Here is a 21,812-nt window from a genome sequence, read left to right on the forward strand (position 1 = left end):
CGGAATAGCCCGGTAAATAAGCCAGTGGTGAAATAACCCTGGTAGCGTCGAATACTAGGTGTTAGGCCGAGGGCGGAATAGCTCTCGGATCCGCGCATATACATCGCAAAACCGTAGGTCGAGGGCGGAATAGCCCGGTAATTAGCCAGTGGTGAAATAACTCTGGTGTCGTTGAATAATAGGTGTTAGGCCAGGGCGAAATAGCTCGTGGACCCGCGACAATCGAATTGGTTAATTAATTGTAAGTATAATTGGTTTTAATTCCAAAAGTGAAACACGGTATATCCATTAAGTAGAGGTTTTATTTTTTATTTTCGAAGTTAATATTTTAGTTAATTACGACCAGTGTTTCACTCAAGGAATTAACGCCTAATTATTAATTTGTTTAAATTAGGGCCTAACCCGGGCAGTGATGAATGTGTCATTGACTGAAAGCTGATGCTTTAACGACCATATCTGAGCCCATATTTTAAAAACTAAATACTATTATTATTACTACTAACCCTGGACATACTCAGTTAGATTAGCTATCCAAGGCCGACAGTACAATTTTGTCCCAGGACGAAATTGCACCGTCACAACGATCCACGGTAGTTGATGAAGTCGTCAATAACTGGGACTACTATTGTCCTTTGATCGTAGGGGATAAGACATATAGACTAGAAGTAAAAAACGCGACGGAATACAGAAATTTGATGACCAAAGATGGGGAATACGCCGGTAATGTCGAAATCGAAGCTGCAGCAAGAGTTTTTGACTGCCAATTCAAAATATATGCTGAGAAATTGGATTATTTTGTAACGGTTGGTGAAGGCACAACGATCTATAAACTACGATTCTCAGGAAATGTGGATGCTGGGCATAACGATGTTTTGATAGAAAATAGTATGCCTGAGAATCAAGAGGATATAATCTTACCAAAATCAAAACGTGGCCGTGCATAAAAAAATAGAAAAAGTAAAACATGTTCTGGCAGACGTGAATCAACAGCTCATAATAATAAATTGAAGAAACCAAATTATAGTATGGATAAAGATTTACTCCAAGGGGTAAAAAAGTATTTATCAAGCAATCAAAAGGATGGAGACCCAGAAAATGAAAAAGAAACAGAACAAGATAGTCTGACCAACACTTCAATCAGAGATGATGCAACTTCCTCAACCTCCTTAATTTGTGTATCGGGAATGCCAATACACAAATTAAATTTACAAATTTGAGCTGTAATAATGTTGCTACGAAATCTTAACACAAAACGGGGGTTATGTAATGGCATACGATTAATTGTTAAAGAACTCAAGCCCAATTCAATAATTGCAGAAGTTTTAACTGGATCAGCAGCACGTGAAATTGTATTCATTCCAAGGATTGACTTAGCACAGACGGACACAGATTTACCATTTGTACCCTGTTTGTACCATTTGCGTTGACAGTAAGAACCATAGATATTATTATTACCATTTGTTTTCAAAAGACGGCAATATCCTTTAAAATTAGCGTTTGCTATTACAATAAACATAGCGCAAGGCCAGACATTGGATAAAGTTGGGATATACCTTCCAGCAACAGTATTCAGCCATGGACAATTAATTGTATGTTGCAATATCAAGGGTTAAAAGGTTTGAGGACATACAAAATTAAAATTATCCCTGGCAAAGAACAAGGAAGATTATTAAAACAATCAGATGAAGTCTTTACAAAGAATGTTGTTTACAAAGAAATACTGTAAATAAAATATTTTTGTAAAATTTTATTGGTTTTTCATTATTTTACTCTCTTAGAAAATCAGTTTATTTTCTAAACAATTTCATTCTTAAAAAAATGTGCAGGTACTTACAAGGGCATATATTATGTACTACTGTACTTTCTAGGGACCGTTGTATTTAACTACAACGGGCTCTGTTGCTATTCATCAGATAAAAAGTTATTTTTACCCAGTCTTCCAAAAAGTTCAACTCCCAGTGCAGCGAAGATGAAGAAGAGTAAGAAGAAGAGCAGTCCAAGGTTACCAACTTGGGGCAGAGCCTGCATCACTGTGTCTAGAAGAGCTCTGATACCTTTGGCCATCTTGAGCAGCTTCAGTACTACAACAGAGTGTGACCTTGACTATGGAATGGATACAACTAGACACATTACATTCCCATGGTAAAATTGTAGATTATAGTTTGAGCATTAAAACGAACATAGTTAAATTGAACCACTGTCAAGAGTATGCTGATGCAAATTACTGGCTGTTGAATATGTCAAATTATTAAACAAACCGTAAGGAAAAATTTACTGTGAACTATTAGATATTTTTGTCTAAGTTTGTCAGCAGCGAAAACTAAGGGTGAAAATATAATTTAGAACTCACACACTTTCAATTTTAATTTCTTTATTCATTCAGAAGTATACATTATACAGCATTTGAATAGTGCCATAGATTACTTACCGGTATTTAAAAAAAAATTAAGTGGGCTTTGCGAGTGGCTCTTTCAACTTCAGTACAACGGTTCTTTACAGCTAGACTCGTACTTGTCAGAATACAAGGGATCTCATCCACACATTATTACACAGTAAAATCTTGTCGTAAAGACATATTTAATAAATTTTTGAGCTACACTTAAAATTCTTCAACTTTAGCTACAAAGCTGGCTTCTACAGTCTATACTTCTTACAAACTTACCCCTGGCTATCCTAAGCACCCTCATGACTCGTATTATCGTAGGATTGATAGGAATAATCTTTGACTCCACCTCTTCCAAGGCAATACCAACAATAGACAAGATTACAATTCCTATGTCAAGTTGATTCCATCTGAAAACAGAACATATAATTAATTACATTACCCAAGAACAAGATACAATTGACAATTGATAAAATTTTGGTAGTACAATTAAGGGCGTTTTATTAGGTTACAAATTATTTTATAGTAGGAATTCCAATTTATGATCCTGGGTGTAAGAAACAGATTGATCTTTATCTTTAGCAGTTACACCAGTCATCATTAAATTCAAATAGAAAATATATAGAGAATCAAAATGGTGCCCTCCCACTAAATACTATTCGTTACTAGAGTTTTTGAAAATAAATTCTAAGAAATTGTGTTGAAATAAGAAAAGTACAATTTCATAAATTATTTCTTCTCCCTACCTTTCAGTTTGAAATATTTTCTTAAAGTTTTGCTGATAAACAGTATTACTTGGTCTAATCACATGAACGGCAGAGATGAGTTGTCTTCAGATAACTCATAAATATTTCTCATTATAAGGGTTTGATTGATTAGATTGTAAAAAATGACCAATTAATTATATCCCCAACAGGAGTTGCCACCCCTCCCAATTTTTTTGGGACTGTCATCACTTCAGACTGTTTTGCCCGTGTTTATAGCTGTAATGTAAGACTAAATTACTTACGTAATTCCCGTCACAGCTCAATAAAATATGTCTATTCAGGACATGTTTCGGTGTTAAAACACCATCGTCAGCTTCAGGTACATAGTGTAGAGCTGATTAGTTGTTAACATCGTCAGAAGATAAACACAGTACGGACACGAATAAATACATAAACAATTAATAATTGTTTTATGTATTTATTCGTGTCCGTACTGTGTTTATCCTCTGAAGATGTTAACAACTGATCAACTCTACACTATGTACCTGAAGCTGACGATGGTGTTTTAACACCGAAACATGTCCTGAATAGACATATTTTATTGAGCTGTGACGGGAATTACGTAAGTAATTTAGTCTTACATTATGTCCAACAGCTCAGGGGTACACACATGGATTTAAATTTATAGCTGTGTTGATCCTGGCAGAAGGGGGGGGTCCCAATTTATCTCTAACCAAAGGTGCCAACTGTGACCCCCATGGAAGAAAATAGGCTGCAAGAGACACCTAAACTATGTATTTTTCAAGAGGTAATTGATAATTCTTTACTTACTTGTCTTTCAGGTACAATTTTAACCCTAGCGCCACTAGCTTCATAATAGATTCCAAGATGAATACAGCAGTGAAGAAATAGTTGAAAATCTTGAGTGCATACGACAGTGCCTGAAACAAAGAAACTTATTTGGCAAAAGTAAAAAAAAAAAAAAAATGCCAGCCTGACTTTAAACCGCAATACTACACTCAACAATACCCTCACTGACTTACCTACATGATAACCAATTCCCCACCAAAATCTATTATGACCAATTGTTTTGTCTTAGGTACTACAATTCAAAACATTTATTTTCAAACATTTTCACTTAATCTCTTTTCACTCTCTCAAAAACAATCAGCTATTTGTTACTGATTTCAGTTTACATAAACCATATGTTTATACAGTAAAAAAATTATTTTTTTTTATTCGTACAAAGTTATTTGACTTTTTAACTCAGTCCACTTACAGGCACTTGCCCGGCAAACCATCTTTTGTTATTTTGTCATTGGCACCTAATATTTTCAATCAAATAATTTTGATGACAGTATAAACCTTGGGCATCATGTAGAACTCCATTGCCATAGTGATGACGTTGAGTCCAATAACAGCTGCTATGGCTAGGTCGAAGTACTTGGAGGTCACCACGTTGTGTACAAACAAGCGAGAGCGCGAGTACGTTGTATAGTACGGCGGCTCATGCATTTCTGTAACAAGCGGAAAGATTCAAATGTTGAAAATAACTTCTTGATTAGCATCAAACTTGTTGGTGCTATTACACTAATACAACAAATTATTAAGTTTCAATTAGTAGTTTTGATTATTTTGATCTTCAGAAATCACAATGTGTTTTCTGTGTGATATGACCGTACTCATGGTTTTATCCACCTGTGATTTTAAGTTGACAAGTATACCTTTTACTAGGGATCTTTGGTTCCCCATTTATTTTGTGTTAGGCTGAATCAACAGTAGGCCTGAGGGATTGTTATTGGGCCGAAAATGATTATGGGGGAAAGCTTTGACTTTGGTAGAGTCAAGCCAACCTGAACCTCTATTTCCGAGATCGTGTAATGCGTTTGTGAAGATGCTCCATGAAAAACGGATGACTTTAACGACCACCATTTTGCCAATCATGGGGAGACAATGATGTCAAATGTGTTATCAATTTTGCCGTGACTACGAAAAATGTTTTTTTATTGTGTTGTGACCAAATTTTGCCAAGATTGTGGGAAGGGGTTTAGAACTAGCTGTGACCATATGCAAGGTGTTCACAAATTTACTATTATTACAGAAGATGTTCAGACAATTTAGACTTGAACGTGGAAGATGTTCGCGATTTCGACATGACAGTGTAAGAAGTTCTCGGTTTCGCTGTGACAGATGAAGAAGTTCACAATTCACCGGGACCGAGTGGGCAAGCATCACTTTAAAAAATAAATACAAGTATATTACAGTTTATTTATATATTTATAAAGTAGTTCCTAATAAAGGTGTTCCTACTTTGTTAGTTATTTAGAACGATGGATTAAAAGCAGATAAAGGACGTATTTTCAAGGGATGAAAAATTGCCTTGTCATGTTTACTATCTCAGAGGGTTTTTATAATTGTTTTGCTTAATTGCTTAATCCAATCTTTTCTCATATCCACCCTTAATGTGGCTGGTATGGGTCGAATAATTAAGGCTCTAGTGTATCAAAATCCACACCAAGCCAAATACTGAGAGCCAAGGATTAAATATTGTGATATAGGCTAACTACAATTCAGTCAAATACAGTTTGTGATAAACAATTTAAGAAAATCAGAAGTCGCAAAAAGGATTTCACAATCTAATTTGCATGTTCAAAAACAAAATCTTTGACTCACTTCTTCTTTTCTTCTCCATCTGTTTTGCTCGTTTCGCCATCCTCCTCACCCTCTCTTCTTTCTCCTGTTCCTCCCTGCATCTGTGGAAGTTCTCCACGACCACTCCCACAAACATGTTAAGCACAAAGAACCCAACCAAGAGGATGAAGGCGATGAAGTACAGCAGTCTCCATTCTGAGTAGTTTTCTATCGGCTGAAAATCAACATCAAAAATTATATTAATACCTTCAGTATGATTGATATTGATACAAATGGCTTAGTTGAAACTATAAAGGCTTCCATGGCGAAAGTAATCTGTGTAATTTTAGTCTTTAGGAGATTATAACATAGTTAAATTGGAAAAAAATAGCCAATGTGTTGCAGCAACCATCTTCGGAGTAAGCTACAAGTCAACTGAACCCTGGATCCAGAATCTCAACAATTATTCATTTTGAGCATCTTCTGTTCAAAAGTAAAAATTCCCAACAAACTAGTTTTGTGGTGGTAAACACACATCAGTATGAATAAGGAGAAAATTGATGAAAAATTCACCCATCATTTCAACCTCCAACCAAGCAATGCACAGTAATTTTATATGGGTCTCTCCCAAAAAGCTTTGCTACACATAAGTGAATTTCTCATGAGTTACACACCAGACTTGGCCAAAGTTGGATTTGAACCCCAGAACTAACTATGGTACCGTCACTGAACCGAAGAAATGTCCTCTAATGTCCTTCAATAGGCTAGGCATATTAGGAATATAAGTAACAGTTAGCGGAAAGTTTAGGTACAGTCCTAATCATCACTTTTCTTTATGTTTTTTGGGTCGCTGAACACGAATATGAGGTTTGCTGACAGATATTTTGCCCGGAACATTGTTTATTTTGTGAAAAACCTTAAAATTTGGGCACTTTTTGGGGGTTTTCGGGCAAATCTCGGTAAGTATGGGTTTTTGAGAAAATCCTGCTTTGTAAAATTAAAGATGACAAAATTTACTACAAGTTTCCTACATAATGTTTGTTTCTACGTCGAACCGTTTCGCCATTAGAGCACACTAAAAAAGGCCAGAAGTACGAAAAATTAAAAACATTGCTAAATGCTGCCGTTTTACATTAGGTTTCCATGGAAACAACCCATGTTACGATAATTTTAACTATTTTATTTATTCATGATAACAAACTGAAACACACTTAAAAATACCCCCGCCACAGCAAACCTGCAGAGTAAGCGAATTTCCATTTCCCTGATTGGATTTACACTAAAATGTCTCCTTGGAAATATCACATTTATTCCCTATTTAAATAAAAGTTTAACGAGTACTTAGGTTTGCTGCAACATGGAGGTTAAAAAGGAGTTTTTTGTAAAATGTAATAATTTGGTATGAAATGAATGCATTTTCCAAATTTGATAAGAATAACATGGGCATTTTAAATTAACAGATTTTTGGAATTTTCTCAGTAACCATTAGGCGCATAACAACGCTTTAATATACTAAATTATTTGTTTTTTTTAAGCTCTACAAAATGGTATGGAAAGAAATCGCTAAATTTTAAGTTTATAGGGTCAAAAATAGGAAAGCCCAATTTTTACCCCATAAAAACCCCCATAAATAACCGTTCCCATAGTCCAATCATGCTGGTTCGCGAACTCGTTCGAATAGACGTAGGTTTACACGTTTGTCCCAATTTTCATTAAAATCTGATGATTTTTGTCGAGTTCTCACCCTAATGGAAACATATATGTATTTTCTCTAGGGGCTGCAAAACGAAAAAGTAAATCGGTCCCGGGTCCAGGTCTTACTATGACTAATACGGTAATAGCTTATTCCCTATAGGGAAATTCACTTATAAACTAACTAGTGTGTCTTCTGACCACAAAACTCAACCTGAAAGAAATACCCGTCTTTTAGGATTAAATTGTGGAAAATAGAGACAATCTTTCTTTTTATAATGTTAATAACCTCATGAATAGGTTGGTTGGTAGGATCATGTAATTCACTCTCTTCGGGTTGAAGGTTGGCATTCCATCCATTTTTTTTATGGGCCCATGATGAAAGAAAAAACATTTTCTTCCACATCCTCATTTGCTTCTAAGGCTTCCTCAAGGGTAAGAAACTGAGGACCAAGTTTATCTTTGAATATTCTCAGCTGCCTACAGTTTTCTTCTTTATAGCAAGGCAAGGAGTGGTGAGTATGTTGTCGATTAAGTTTTTCTTGGTTGATGCTTGGTTTTTTATGGTTGAAAGGTTGATGCTCTGGCCATAACTTTTGTGTAGTAGGAACCCACCATCAATAACATACTGCACTTGACCATGGAAGTACTTGTTTTCAATGGGGACAGGGGCTTTAGGCCTTTAAAGATTTGATTTGGTTCTTTGTGCAAACCGTTATTATCAAACAACGAGAAAGAGTATGGACCCAGTTCGTAGGACAAGAAGTGTTTTAGTTCTTCATCAGAATTCTTAGTGATGCTGATACGTTGAAACAATGTGTTGGGGTATACGGGTAAGAATGCTCTACTTTCATCGCGTTATTCAGGTCCGTGAAGTTAGCCCCCCCCCCCATAAAAGCACTAACAATTAAACTAGTATTAATGGTTAGTGCTTTGTTAGTGCTGGTTAGTGCTTCAACTCCCATCGTTAGTGCTCTTACGGTTCAGGAGCTATAACCGAAAAACTGTGGGGGGGGGGGAAACTTCACGGAAGTTAGCCCCCCCCCCAGTAGTAATATGTGAGCACTAACTTTTTTTAAACTGTACCATTTAGCGATTTCTTTCCATACCATTTTGTAGAGCTTAAAAAAACAAATAATTTAGTGTATTAAAGCGTTGTTATGCGCCTAATGGTTACGGAGAAAATTCAAAAAATCTGCAAATTTGAAATGCTCATCTTATTCTTATGGAGACTAAGTCTGTTGTAGTTTGCTTGTTTATGAACATATTTGGATCAAATTTGGAAAATGTATTCATTTCATACTAAATTATTACATTTTACAAAAAACACCTTTTTACCCTTCCTGTTGCAGCAAACCTAAGTACTGGTTAAACTTTTATTTAAATAGGGAATAAATGTGATATTATATTTCTAAGGAGACATTTTAGTGTAAATCCAATCAGGGAAATGGAAATTTGCTTAGTCTGCAGGTTTGCTGTGGCGGGGGTATTTTTAAGTGTGTTTCAGGTTGTATCATGAATAAATAGTTAAAATTATCGTAACATGGGTTGTTTCCATGGAAACCTAATGTAAAACGGCAGCATTTAGCAATGTTTTTAATTTTTTGTACTTCTGGCCTTTTTTAGTATGCTCTAGTGGCGAAACGGTTCGTCGTAGAAACAAACATTATATAGGAAACTTGAAGTAAATTTTGTCATCTTTAATTTTACAAAGCAGGATTTTTTCAAAAACCCATACTTACCGAGATTTGCCCGAAAAACCAAAAAAAGTGCCCAAATTTTAAGGTTTTTCACAAAATAACCAATGTTCCGGGCAAAATATCTGTCAGCAAACCTCATATTCGTGTTTAGCGACCCAAAAAACATAAATAAAAGTGGTGATTAGGACTGTACCTAAACTTTCTGCTAACTTTCCTAATATTCCTAGACTACAACCCTCAGGCAAAATTATATGCTTTTAATAATTAGAAACATCAAATTATATTTTATCTTAGAATTTGAGATTTTTACACGTTCACTGCGGATGACGAGTAATCTTGTCGCCGCAAGCGCTTTTTAGTGGCGTGCGACGAGGATACTTGTCAAAGCGCTGTTTACAAACTATTGTTCCAACGTGAGGTTAGTCACTGCCGTGAGTCGTTGTTTTGCTTGCCGCTTGTGCCAGTTTTATGCTTTAAGCTGGTATAATTAGTTTTCTGATCCGACTATTTTATTGGTGGTAGGGACAGTTACAAATTTATTGTAGTGTGGGGTTTAGGCTTGGATCTAATGACATGCAATAGAAAAACGTTAATGAATGTACTGTGGCATCATGGAAGGAACCTAACCTTTAAATTGTGCTTGATTGTTTTTACGGTATTTATTTATGGTGTACCCAAGTAATTTACCCCTCCTTTTCCCTCCATTTGATAAAACTGAGGGCCGGCTAGTAGTATTGTTTAGTGCTGCTATCTGTTGGGTTCTTGTAGAACTACGTACACAACGACTACGTACACAACGACTGGGGCGCAGTTTGGATTAAACTAAATCTTAACGTTTTTGCACACACGTCCACGCAGCGCATTAGATGTTTGCGCCAATGGCAGTGGCCGGCCATCGCGCACGATTGTTTCACCCTGAAGCCAAGTCATTGTCCATCCACATACCTGTTGGTCCACGCCCACAGCGTCCAGCCCAGTATACATGATGTTGACCCAACCATCTCTACTGGACAGTACAAACAGCGACATCAGCGCCTTCCCCAGGTCGTCAAAGTTGTACTTGCGGTTCACCCACACATTCCTCTTGTCCGCTAGACAGTCCGTCTTGTTCCTCACGTTCTTGATGTTTGGACCATCGCAGTAGTAGAACATGCCTTTGAACAGCTGTAGGCAAATGAAGGTAATGCTGTCAACTTTAACACTTTTGTTGATCAGTTTGTAGTGAGCCAGAGATAAAAGACAGTTTAATGTAGGGATGGATGGGATTGAATTTTTAGTTCGGGACGGGACGGGATTTTTATTTCCTTCCCGATTTTCGGGACGGGACGGGACGGGATTTTTTTCTGTGCATAAAATGAAAGTCTTGAGAATTGCAGTTACCAAAAAAGGCATGCGAAATCAATCTTAACTGTTTGTGGCACTGATCTATAAAAACCAAAAAATGGGTAACAATTTTTCAGGTACCTATAGAAACTTGTGACTTGCGGTCACGGTGCGATCGTCAAAATGACGGCGGTAACGGGGTGATAGTCGGTATGACTCGCGGTCACGGCATGATCGTCGGTATGACTCACGGTCACGGCGCGATCGTCGGTATGACTCACAGTCACGGCGCGATCGTTGGTATGACTCCGCGGTCACGGGGTGATCGTCGGTATGACTCCGCGGTCACGGCGTGATCGTCGGTATGACTCCGCGGTCATGGGGTGATCGTCGGTATGACTCGCGGTCACGGCGCGATCGTCGGTATGACTCCGCGGTCACGGCGTGATCGTCGGTATGACTCCGCGGTCATGGGTTGATCGTCGGTATGACTCCGCGGTCACGGCGCGATCGTCGGTATGACTCGCGGTCACGGCGCGGTCGTCGGTATGACTCCGCGGTCACGGCGTGATCGTCGGTATGACTCCGCGGTCACGGCGCGATCGTCGGTATGACTCCGCGGTCACGGCGTGATCGTCGGTATGACTCCGCGGTCACGGCGTGATCGTCGGTATGACTCCGCGGTCACGGCGTGATCGTCGGTATGACTCCGCGGTCACGGCGCGATCGTCGGTATGACTCCGTGGTCACGGCATGATCGTCGGTATGACTCCGCGGTCACGGCGTGATCGTCGGTATGACTCCGTGGTCACGGCGTGATCGTCGGTATGACTCCGTGGTCACGGCACGATCGTGCTTTATGACTCCGCGGTCACGGGGCAATCGTCGAAACGACTTCGTCTCCTGCGTTCGCGGACCTATCGCTCGCAATAGCGGCGTCATCGGCACTCGCGAAGCGGCAAAATCGCCGGCGATCGAACCAAATCCCGTCCCGAAAAATTCTCGAATCAAATGTAATCCCGTCCCGATAATCGAGAATATTTTTTTCCCGAAAAATTGCCGAAATTTCGGGACCCGTTCATCCCTAGTTTAATGTCTTTGCAGTTATGAGATTGGAATGGTAAGGGCAAGCCGATGAAAAATAATTAAAAGTAAAGACACAATCAACTAATGAGATATGTAATCTGTAATATACTTAAGATAGTAACAAAACAGAAATAATAATAGCCATTTAAACCCCTGTGTTTGGCCATTAAATCTATAGACCTCTAGAAGTAAGGCATACAAGGTCACATTTAACAACAAAACGGTTTGATGTTTGCTAGTAGAACTGATCTATTACAATTTAGAAGGTGGCCATCTGCAACGAGACCGAAACGTCCACTCAAGTATATACAGCAATATGATAATATTTTACATGACCACAACTTTGGCAAAACTATAATGTAGTTATTAGATAACAGTAATTTAAATAAACCTCATATTGGTTAATGACCTCTAAAATTTATTTCTAATGTGGTTGAATACATAAACCTCATATATTCAATTGAGTTTGCTAACCAGATGAATACAACCATTTGAGGAGAGGTTTGAAGGGTATCTATACAATAAAAACATCGAGTCAAAATCAAAATAATTTTTTATTCAAGAGGGGGCCCTTGAACGGTGAACACATGTATTTAGGTGTTTGGTGAAAACTTGGACTTTACTAATCATACTGGAAAATGTTCACAATAATTCCCACAGATCACCAAAAATTAACTGCAAACAAAAACATTGCAGCAAAACTAGGTTTTCTTTCCCTTTTAGGTTCTTCTTTTAAAATATTGCCAATGATGTAGGACCTATTAGTTTAAATTTCAAGATATCACAAAAATGTAATTTAGAAATAAGCAGCTTACCTGAACTCCTAGAATGCCGAAAATGATGAAGAATGTGCAGCAGATAAGTACGATGTTGCCGATGGGTCGTAGTGACGAGAGAAGAGTCTGTACCACCAGCTTCAATCCTGGGGCTCTGTTGATCACACGCAGAGGTCTGAGGGAACGGAGCAGTCGAAACACCTACGGAGGATCAAACAATAACTTTAAAGATGGCGTTCTTTGCTTGGTAGCGAAAACAATTTTTATCATCTCCATCAATACTTGGCCTAAAATGCCTACATTCGTATGGTCGCCATTTCAGAATAAAGTATTAAACGTTGTGTGTATGTTGATGTCAAATCTATCTGCCAAGTGCCAGAAAAAATGTATAAACAGAAAATCCTTCAAGGTATTTGACAGAAATTTGGGCAAGTAGGTTAGCATTGTCTTTTATAACTAGGCTATACAACAATTGCAAAAACATTAAGAAACACTTCTCATTGCACACCTAGAGCCTAATTAGAATCTCCATGCCAATTCCTGAGTTCTTAAAGTTAGTAGTTTTTCAGATACATTGATCAGTGAGTGGTATTTGACTATTATAAGTATAGATAGATTTCCTTTTAATTTACTAAGAATAATTGTACACAAATTGTGGTATTTTGCAGAAGAAGATTTTCCATGTAAAGATATAATTAGGTATATCCTCACGAAGAACTGATTTTAAAGTTGATAATTAGGAGTACACGTACTAGTAGGTACAATTAAGAATGTATAATGTCCATAGTTACTTAGAATTTATTTTTTTAGCATGATACTGTACAAATAAGAGTATGATAACAGTAAACCAAATTATTCTGTGATTTAAAATTTATTAATGACTTTAGTTAGGCTTTGAGAGTTGTTCTCAAAAAATTCCAGAAAAAATTAAAAAGTTTTTACTTCAAAGATGAGCTATATTTTAAGGTGTGTTCCTGATCACTAGGTCACAGAACTAATGCAGGGCAATTTTCCACTGGTGATTGAGAGGACTCGAACCCTAACCTTCAAGACAGAAGGTCAATGTTCTGACCTCAAGACTGGCTGCACCTCATGATTGTGTAACTCGCGCTAGAAACAACAAGTCATACAATATTATTTAACATAGAGAAATTTTACAATGAAATAAGAGTGTAGTTTCTATTTTACCCTGAGTATTCCAAAGATGCGAGGGCTGCTGGCTGTGAGAAGGGATAGCATCAGGTCAATGATAGAGATGATCACCAGTGAACCGTCCATGATGTTCCATCCAGACATAAAGTAGGCCTCTTCTCCATAGAACATGCCAGTGGACACAACCTAGAATCATAACACACTCTAACTAAACCCATGATTACACGAAGTAGGCAGGCTGTGGGGCAGATTACTAGTGTGTTTTTAAGTTACTTCAGGCAAGTAACCTTACCTGCCAACTGACTTCGTGTAAACACGACTTTGGTGCTGAAAGGTAAATGAATGAGAATGCATATATTAAATTTAATATCATCACTTAACCCTTTGCTTTGACATGTGTCAACTATTCAATGTAATACTTCTTAGTTTAAGTAGGTTTTTCCATATCTTATTGGAGGAGATAAGCCCTGCCAATATACACGTTAACCCCTCATGAGTTCAGACCTGACTACTTGACCACACCTGACCCCTTGCAACAATACCGTCCACCATTTTGAAAAATAATTTAATTGTACTTTCTTTTCCTCTTTTTGTTGTAGCTTAAACTGAGTGTCTTTCGGGTTAGTTTGTGTTTTGATAGTTAGGCCAAAAATGTTTTCTGTGTTGTTTTTATTTTGTGATTTTCCATTTGGCTGGTATAAGCTTGTTACAAACTTTCTCATCTAAGATGGGGTCAGATTTCTGATTCCAAAATGATGTAAAAACATTGTTTTTAACAAATTGTGATATAAATGTCCGCAATAATTCTGTATTCTTACAATCGTAATAATTTGGGAGTATTCAATCCTTTTTTTTAACTATTGAAAGCTTTTTTTGTTGCTTTTACACATTTTTGATGGTAGATTAATAAATGATGGCTCACCTTAACAAACATCTCGACAGCGAAGACGACAGTAAACACATAGTTGGCCGTAGAGAGGAACAGCCGTTCTGGACTGTCGGGAGGTATGTTGGGTCGCTCCATCGCCAGTGTGATACAGTTGAGAGCGATAAACAGAAGCACAGCGTTGTCAAACCACTTTTGGCCCACAAACTGGGAACACGCTTGACGGAAACTGCAACAGAGGATAGACCAATGATAGGGACAAAATCTTGAACTACAAAAGTTAGGTTGGATAACACTGACTGACTATGGATTACAGTTTTAACAACTGTCATCTTAAAATAATTAATTGTATGTATACACATAATCTTTTTCTTAAAATAATCAAAATTGTTATTAGCTCCACCAAACATTAGGCATACAAATGGAAGAAGTGAATATTTTCAGAAAACTCAATTTCCACAGAGAAGTAATTAAGATATAGAGGAAAAACTCAATGGTAAATTTAAGTGGTGAATAGCACTAGTCGCTGGTGTCCAGGGCAAAATCCAACCCCACCCTCCTCGCTCTTATGTACTACAACGCTCACGGTGGAGGAAGACCCTGTGTCGCGTGAGATAGGATTTTCCACATAACGCTTGCTGATCAAGCTCTTCCTTGCTCGTCACAGGTATATTTCCAGCACAACATACTAGAGCTGAAAGCACATGAAAGTCCCATGTTTTCAGTTGATTTGAATTTTTCGTTATGGTTTTTGGTCAACCTGAGTTTTGATTTAATGGGCTTCCGTTTTTTACTTTAACAGTGGCTGCTAAAAATAGTTTCTAGGTGGGTGGAAATCAAAAACGTTCATTGAAATAAAACAGAGGGACTGGAAAATTTAGAATATCTTGGCAACGGTGGATCTGGAGTTTTGGGGTACCGGTATTACGCATACCGATACCGGTACCCCAAAACTCCAGATTACCTTAACTGACTACCGACAAAGTTATTAGCAGTACTGTTGAATTGCATGGCTATTTTATTTTTGGTCTTTCCAAAGGTCTGGATCAAAGCAGGCCAAACTAAATAGAGCATAATGACAATTTTACGAATAAAATCATGTAGTGCTAATAATGCAATGTTAACTAACAGATATAAAAAATATTCCAACCTCAAAACAGGTAAAACACACAATAATTAATAAACATTAACACACAAAACTCATCGTAAAACAAAAAAGAAATTTGCTATGGACAAATAATAGGCCTATACTCACGGGTGTTCTGGTGGAAATATATAGAGCGAATAGTCCACTCTATCCTTAAGGCACCCCTTCTCCTCGAAGAAGAAGAAGACTTTCCGCAGCCCGGGTGAGAAATCGTCCTCAGTTTGAGTGGCTTCCTCTGGTAGTGGCATGGGTAATCGCTCCACCGTCGGTTCTCGTATCTTGTTGACCCGTGGGAGAGGCGCTGGGGAGGCTGGACGATCTGACAGCTTGTTGAGTGGCTTAGCGTAACATTCGGAGAGGTTCTGTACGCTCAGATCTCTGCCTGAGGCGACGCTCATGTGTGAATTGTGGGCGGAGCCAGTCTGGAATGTGGGGAATAAAGTTAAATTGTTGTAAGGTGTTTGATTTTAAATTAGCTAACTGTTTAATCTATATATTAATTTGAAACTGTTTTTCTTTGTCACAGCTATTTTGAGAGAACGGCTGGGCGTAGAAACTCGGTAGGGGTGTCTAAAGATAGGTCTTGGTCTGTAGATGAGCCATCAAAAGTGAAACATGGTGAATTCCCTTGGGGCTCTGCCCCCGTGGCCTTTAAATTCCCATCCCATGTTATTCTTATGGAGGAAAACGGGGTTTTTGTCACAGCTAATTTGAGAGAACGGCTGGGCGTAGAAACTTGGTAGGGGTCTCTAAAGAAAGGTCTTGGTCTGTAGATGAGCCATCAAAAGAGGAAAGAGGTAAATTCCCTTGGGGCTCTGCCCCAGAAGCCTTTACAGTTGCCTCTTCAGATTTGTTTACATTACGACCATATGCATAATTCTGAACTACTTTTTAATGCAACAGCTGTTAATATTTAATTGTGATTTATTGAATTTGTCATAATGAAGTACAGTATTTGCAATGAATTTTTCAGATTTTAAAATTTATTTTTTTCTGCATCGTGTCAAATATAATGTTCTACACAGTAACTTTTAAAATTATTTCTTATGGAGTTAACTTATGTCTATTGTATGGGTTGGTTTCTGCCTTTTTTACCACTTCTTGGAGATTTTATGTAGGTGATATTCTTTGGCATATTGCATCTGTAGACGAAATTTGGGTTGGTGTAATTATTACAATGGAAAAGAGCGAGAAATCCTGGACAATTTGATATAGGCTAAAAATAAAACTGAATTAACACTGTGCTACATTTCTTGAGCAATCATTGAAATAACCAATTTGCAAACAATGGAAACATAGAAAAAGTCATAGAACACAACCAAGTAGAAGAAATAGAAATAATGTTTTTTTTACACTAAAAACACTAAAAAAAACCAGATCAGCTTTTTGAAAAAGATAAGATATTTACAAAAGATTTTGATTATATCTAACTGTTGTGTAGATCGTGAGTATTTCCATAATCTTTGAGTCGTATGTAATGCTTCGCAATTGCTCGAATTCGAGCAACAGGTACACTAGTATTAATTATTAAACAATTGCATAGTTTATAGCTTTTTTTGTTTGATAATAAATTTTCTACTGGCTGGGATGAAATACAAATGCCAATAATTAAAGAGGCTCGTTTATATAGTATTACCATTACTACATGTTATTAACTCTTCTTTCATCTCTGGAATTTTCCCCGAAAAATTTTAAATATCTAAAATCAAACCTTGTTATAGAAATGGTAGCCCAGAGGAAATGTGTAATTATTACAAGTCTATCTCATTGTTATTCTCATTATCCAAAATTTTTTTGCAAGTTATGCATATACAACTTTCAAAATTCATTGAGGAAAATAATTTAATAGATAAAGAACAACGTTTTAGAGAAGGAAGGTCTGTGATGGACGCATGAGTTGATTTCTGTGAATCTATAATTAATTCAATTGATTCAAAGGAAAAAGTAATTGGAATATTCTTGGACTTAACAAAAGCCTTTGATAGCGTCTCGCATGATTTACCACTTGAAAAACTTAAATGTAAGGGTATACAAAGGAGAGCTTGGCGTTGCTTTGAATCATATCTTACAGGCAGGCAGCAGTATGTCACAATTGATCACATTATTAGCCATAACCTATTATTAATTATAAACACTTCCTTAACAAAAACTGTTAAGTATGGTGTACCTCAAGGATCTGGGACCCTTATTATTCTTAATTTAATTGACTGACTTCCCCCATTGATAGAATCCCCCAATCGTGTTTGTTTATTTGCTGATGACATTAATATAAAAATATCCGGTATTTCAAATTCTGATATGGAAGTCTCTTTTTCTGATGAGCTTACCAAATGTATCCAATGATTAAATGAAATCAATCTATTATCGTTTATCGAATCCAATAAAAACTAATTATATATTTTTTTCTTTAACAAGCAAAAATGCAACTGAGTTTAATATTGATATGGATATAATTTTACTAAATGAAGTTAAAACTAAAACAACAAAATTTCTTGGATTGTATATAGATAACTTAAACTGTGACAGTCATGTTGAAAACGTTTGTATAAAAGTCAATTCAGGCATATATGCATTAAGACAGATGTCAAAATTTATTAGTTTAAAAACCTTAAAAATAGGTAGTAGGTATATTATTAGGCTACTTAATTGAATCACACATTTCTTTTGGGTTGTGTCTTTATTGGACCACGTCAGATTTTAAAATAAATAGCATTCTGGATGAACTTCAGAAAAAAGCAATCACATCATGTTAACACTAAAATCAAAAGAATCCGCTAAAGAGCACTTTATGAAGAAATAGGAATTATGACTGTTTTTAGCTTATACATTTATCAAATAGTCTTTTATATTAAATCAAAACATGAAAGATTGCCAAAATTGAACTCTTTTCATAAGTATTCGACCGGAAAGGTAGGGAATTGGCATTCAACAGACATAATTTATCGGGTTACGAAAAAATCCCATCTTATAGTGGTGTTAAATATTTCAATAGCTAACCGTATCTGACAATATAAAAAATATAACTAATTTTAATTAATTTAAACAACTTTTGAGATTATTTCTCACTAACAGACCCTTGTATAAATAAGAAGGTTTTTTCAATTTCCTGAAGTTTGATTTATTGATAATGACAATATTCTCTGTTAAGTAGTCTTAACATAGTTTAACATAGTTTTTTCTTTTATAACTGACTCCATTCTGTACACAATGTGCAATACGAAGAAAGTTATTTTGATTGATTGATTGAATGGTTGATTAATAGTACGCAAAATTGTAATTTCTTGCAAATTGTTGATGAATTTACGTTCCAAGTATGAATCACGTTTGGTTATTTATTAGGTTTCTATGTAAAGAGGGCTGACCTCAATAAAAATCTGTAGCCAGTTGATAGATGTGCTTTAGATAAAAGTATATATAGGCTAGACATAAAAAAGTAGTTTAGGGAGTTCAAAGAATGTCCATAATGCCTTAAAAAATCGCTTGTGAATTACTTCAAAGAGTAACAAAGAGATTACGCAAAGAGTAACAGGGTTAAAAACTTCCCCTGTCCATTCAGCAATCTCTTGTTTAATTACACCACCATCCACATGCAAAATTTCCTTAACTTTAGTCACCAGCACTGCATTAAACTAAATTGAAGTTCGTCAGCCGCCATGGAAAACATATTAAAGATCCTACGGTACTTGATAGTTTTATAAATATTGCACATTGGTGTAAGACCAAAAAAGGCGCTTCAACACAGTGGCCCAATAAACATTTATAATACTGGTAAGCCACTTTTAACTCTATCAAGCGTTTTGACCCGCAAGATTTCTTGAAGAAGCTGGTCCCTCTGATCTGATCAGCTTACTAACTCTCTAAAGGATTTTTTAACAGCACATTTTGTTAATTTCTTTACAGTTCAACCAATTTATTGCACGTATCCCAAAGTTGTAAATGTTTGCTTTTAACATGTACTTCGTTGTGAAAATTGAAATTCTGACCCCTTCAACCCCTTTTGGGTAAAAGATGAAGATACAGTAATATGGTACCGGTACCCAAGGCCTTAATATCTAATATAAGATATCAGTTTCAGTTGGTGGTCCATATTTGATAATTGGTCATCCTAGCGGTGGTCTTTGAGGGATATGTGCTCGATTATGTTTTCACAAACCTTGATGATCTGTATGGCAGGCACCTGTGGTGGAAGCAGCTGATTACTGCCAGAGCTTCCTCCGCTGACAGAGCTCTGCCTGGTGAGAGGACCTGCTGTACTGCCTCCCACCCAAGCAACCTGCAAGCATTCATCGTAAAAAGGTTTGACAATAAGTGATGTCTTTTTGAAACAATACAGCCAAAGGACTCATTTGTGATGACATAGGCTTTTAATTTGCCCTCAGGTAGTAACAGCAGTAGACTGGACATGGAATCACTCCCCTTCCACTGTGATTATGATACATTTAGTAAAACGGGCAGCTGCTTTTGTATTATAAAGGTATTGAAATAGAAAATGGGATTTAAACTTTAGTATGGTTAAGGAGGTTATTTGTAGGCCTATGTTCTTATTCATACATTTTGTACAATTTACACTTTTAACTACTTACCCATTTGTCATTTAGGCTACAGTAGGTATTTCTCCTTTTATTATTAAAAATATTGGTAAATTAGCTCACATCTAGCTTGAAAGTCAAGATGAGTCCGAGATTTTGGTGCTAGACCCGTACCTAATACCCGAAATGGTGTATAGGCTAGGTAAGTTATCAAAGATTCTTAACTGAGTTAACGACTGATTGAATGAACTGATACAAATGTCCTTCTAAACTCAACTCTTTATTTTTTATTTCAATCGTGTTGAAACCATGGATAGTATCCAACCCTAGGCTACTAACTTAAACTCATTTTGTGTCCGAACAAGTCTACCTGTGGTGTGTGACAACATCCTGGAGGAGGTCGACTTCTGGAGCTATGACTCTGAGGACTGAGTCTGTTGGCAGTGCAGCTGTTCCTACGACACTGTGTGTTGTTACGGATTGTGTTACCCAGCAGGCCGCCATTGCAGTGGGAGTGGTCAGACAAATGACTGCAACATTCAAAGCATTATTACTAGGTCTTTTATAATTGAGGCTGTAGCTGATAAATGGGCCTAACTTATATCAAAAACCGATGTTTTGAGATAGTCGCGGTTAATGTTTAGAGGTCATGTTTGGCTGTCAGCGTTACCGGTAGCTGTCTATGGTTAGAGGGGCTATGAACACCAGCTGACTTTAAGAGTCATACCAACCAAACAAGCTTAAATAGGCATACACCATTCCAAATTATTATAGATTATACCTTTTAGAGGACATGAGGAAGCGAAAGAGCGATTCTCCTGAAAAGGGCGCATCCCTAAGTTTTACACACAAGTTCTTGGTCTTGATGAGGTTATGTTTGGCTGCTGTCAGCGTTGGCAGTTGTATATGCCTAGTGAGACCAGCTGAAGAGTCATACCAATGAATACAGAACCTTAAATAAGAAGCAAAACCGCCATATTAAAAGAGGCGACGCTACATAGATTTCCGCCAGCAGTAGTTCAAAAAGATTTATGTGGGGAGCGCTAGAGTCACCAGCCAAGTCTTCGGGAATTACCGCTAGCAGCAATTTTCGTGACGTCGCCTCTTTTAACACGGGGGTGTCGCTTCTTATAACATTCTATATTCATTGGTCCTACCAACCAAACGAACAAACTAGGCTACTGTAACTGAAATAGCCTACACCATTTCAAATTATAAAATATTATAAGTTAGACCTAGGCTACTAACTTATAAGACATGAAAATGTGAAATAGGGATTCTCCTCTAAAAGGGCTCATCTCAACTTAGGCCCTAATTTTAGCAGCTAACTTACAGCCTCAATAAACTTAATAGGATTCAGATACTTTATGAAACTGATGACTGCAAAACTCAATTTCTTATGTGAAAAACAATTGGGATTTCACAATTGGGCAGCTGATGAGAAGATTACCTACCTCGGGAAACTCGAAATAATTTAGACTATGCAAGAGATTGAACTTGAAATATAAAACTTAACTTAACACGTTCGCTGCTGACCGCTAGATGCTGGGACGGCGCCAGGACCTGAACTAACGCTCGCCGCTGCTTAAACATTGCTGCCGATACACTGAATTACAGTAAAAACAACAGTAGCTATACTGGATGGCAATGTTCTGCAATAAAACCGGCTTTTGACATAGTACTAAGTGATTCTGATAGATAGCAGCACTACCCAGGTTGCAGTCGGTAAAGTAGTGTTGCTATCTAGCAGGAAAGAGGTGGGACAAAGCCCTGTTCTAAACGACCCTGGTGGTGATTTTG

The 21,812-nt window shown here is 37.2% G+C and overlaps 1 protein-coding gene across 1 annotated transcript in view; it reads right to left on the bottom strand.

Moving 5' to 3' along the window:
• Positions 1 to 21,812, bottom strand: part of LOC129000314 (voltage-dependent T-type calcium channel subunit alpha-1G-like) — a 167,071-nt gene that overhangs the window by 11,955 nt on the left and 133,304 nt on the right. Inside the window, exons 22-33 of the mRNA XM_054427276.1 lie at positions 20,383 to 20,542; positions 19,637 to 19,756; positions 15,592 to 15,905; positions 14,373 to 14,565; positions 13,487 to 13,636; positions 12,338 to 12,499; positions 10,059 to 10,277; positions 5,764 to 5,956; positions 4,456 to 4,607; positions 3,922 to 4,031; positions 2,663 to 2,793; positions 1,932 to 2,081 (exon numbers count right to left, since the gene is read on the bottom strand). Coding sequence (XP_054283251.1) covers positions 1,932 to 2,081; positions 2,663 to 2,793; positions 3,922 to 4,031; positions 4,456 to 4,607; positions 5,764 to 5,956; positions 10,059 to 10,277; positions 12,338 to 12,499; positions 13,487 to 13,636; positions 14,373 to 14,565; positions 15,592 to 15,905; positions 19,637 to 19,756; positions 20,383 to 20,542 — 2,054 coding nt within the window. The remainder of the gene's footprint in view (positions 1 to 1,931; positions 2,082 to 2,662; positions 2,794 to 3,921; positions 4,032 to 4,455; positions 4,608 to 5,763; positions 5,957 to 10,058; positions 10,278 to 12,337; positions 12,500 to 13,486; positions 13,637 to 14,372; positions 14,566 to 15,591; positions 15,906 to 19,636; positions 19,757 to 20,382; positions 20,543 to 21,812) is intronic.

The sequence above is a fragment of the Macrosteles quadrilineatus genome, unplaced genomic scaffold, assembly GCF_028750875.1.
Source record: "Macrosteles quadrilineatus isolate MER2022 unplaced genomic scaffold, UCM_ALF_1.0 Scaffold_8__2_contigs__length_117827958, whole genome shotgun sequence".
Lineage (NCBI taxonomy): Eukaryota > Metazoa > Arthropoda > Insecta > Hemiptera > Cicadellidae > Macrosteles > Macrosteles quadrilineatus.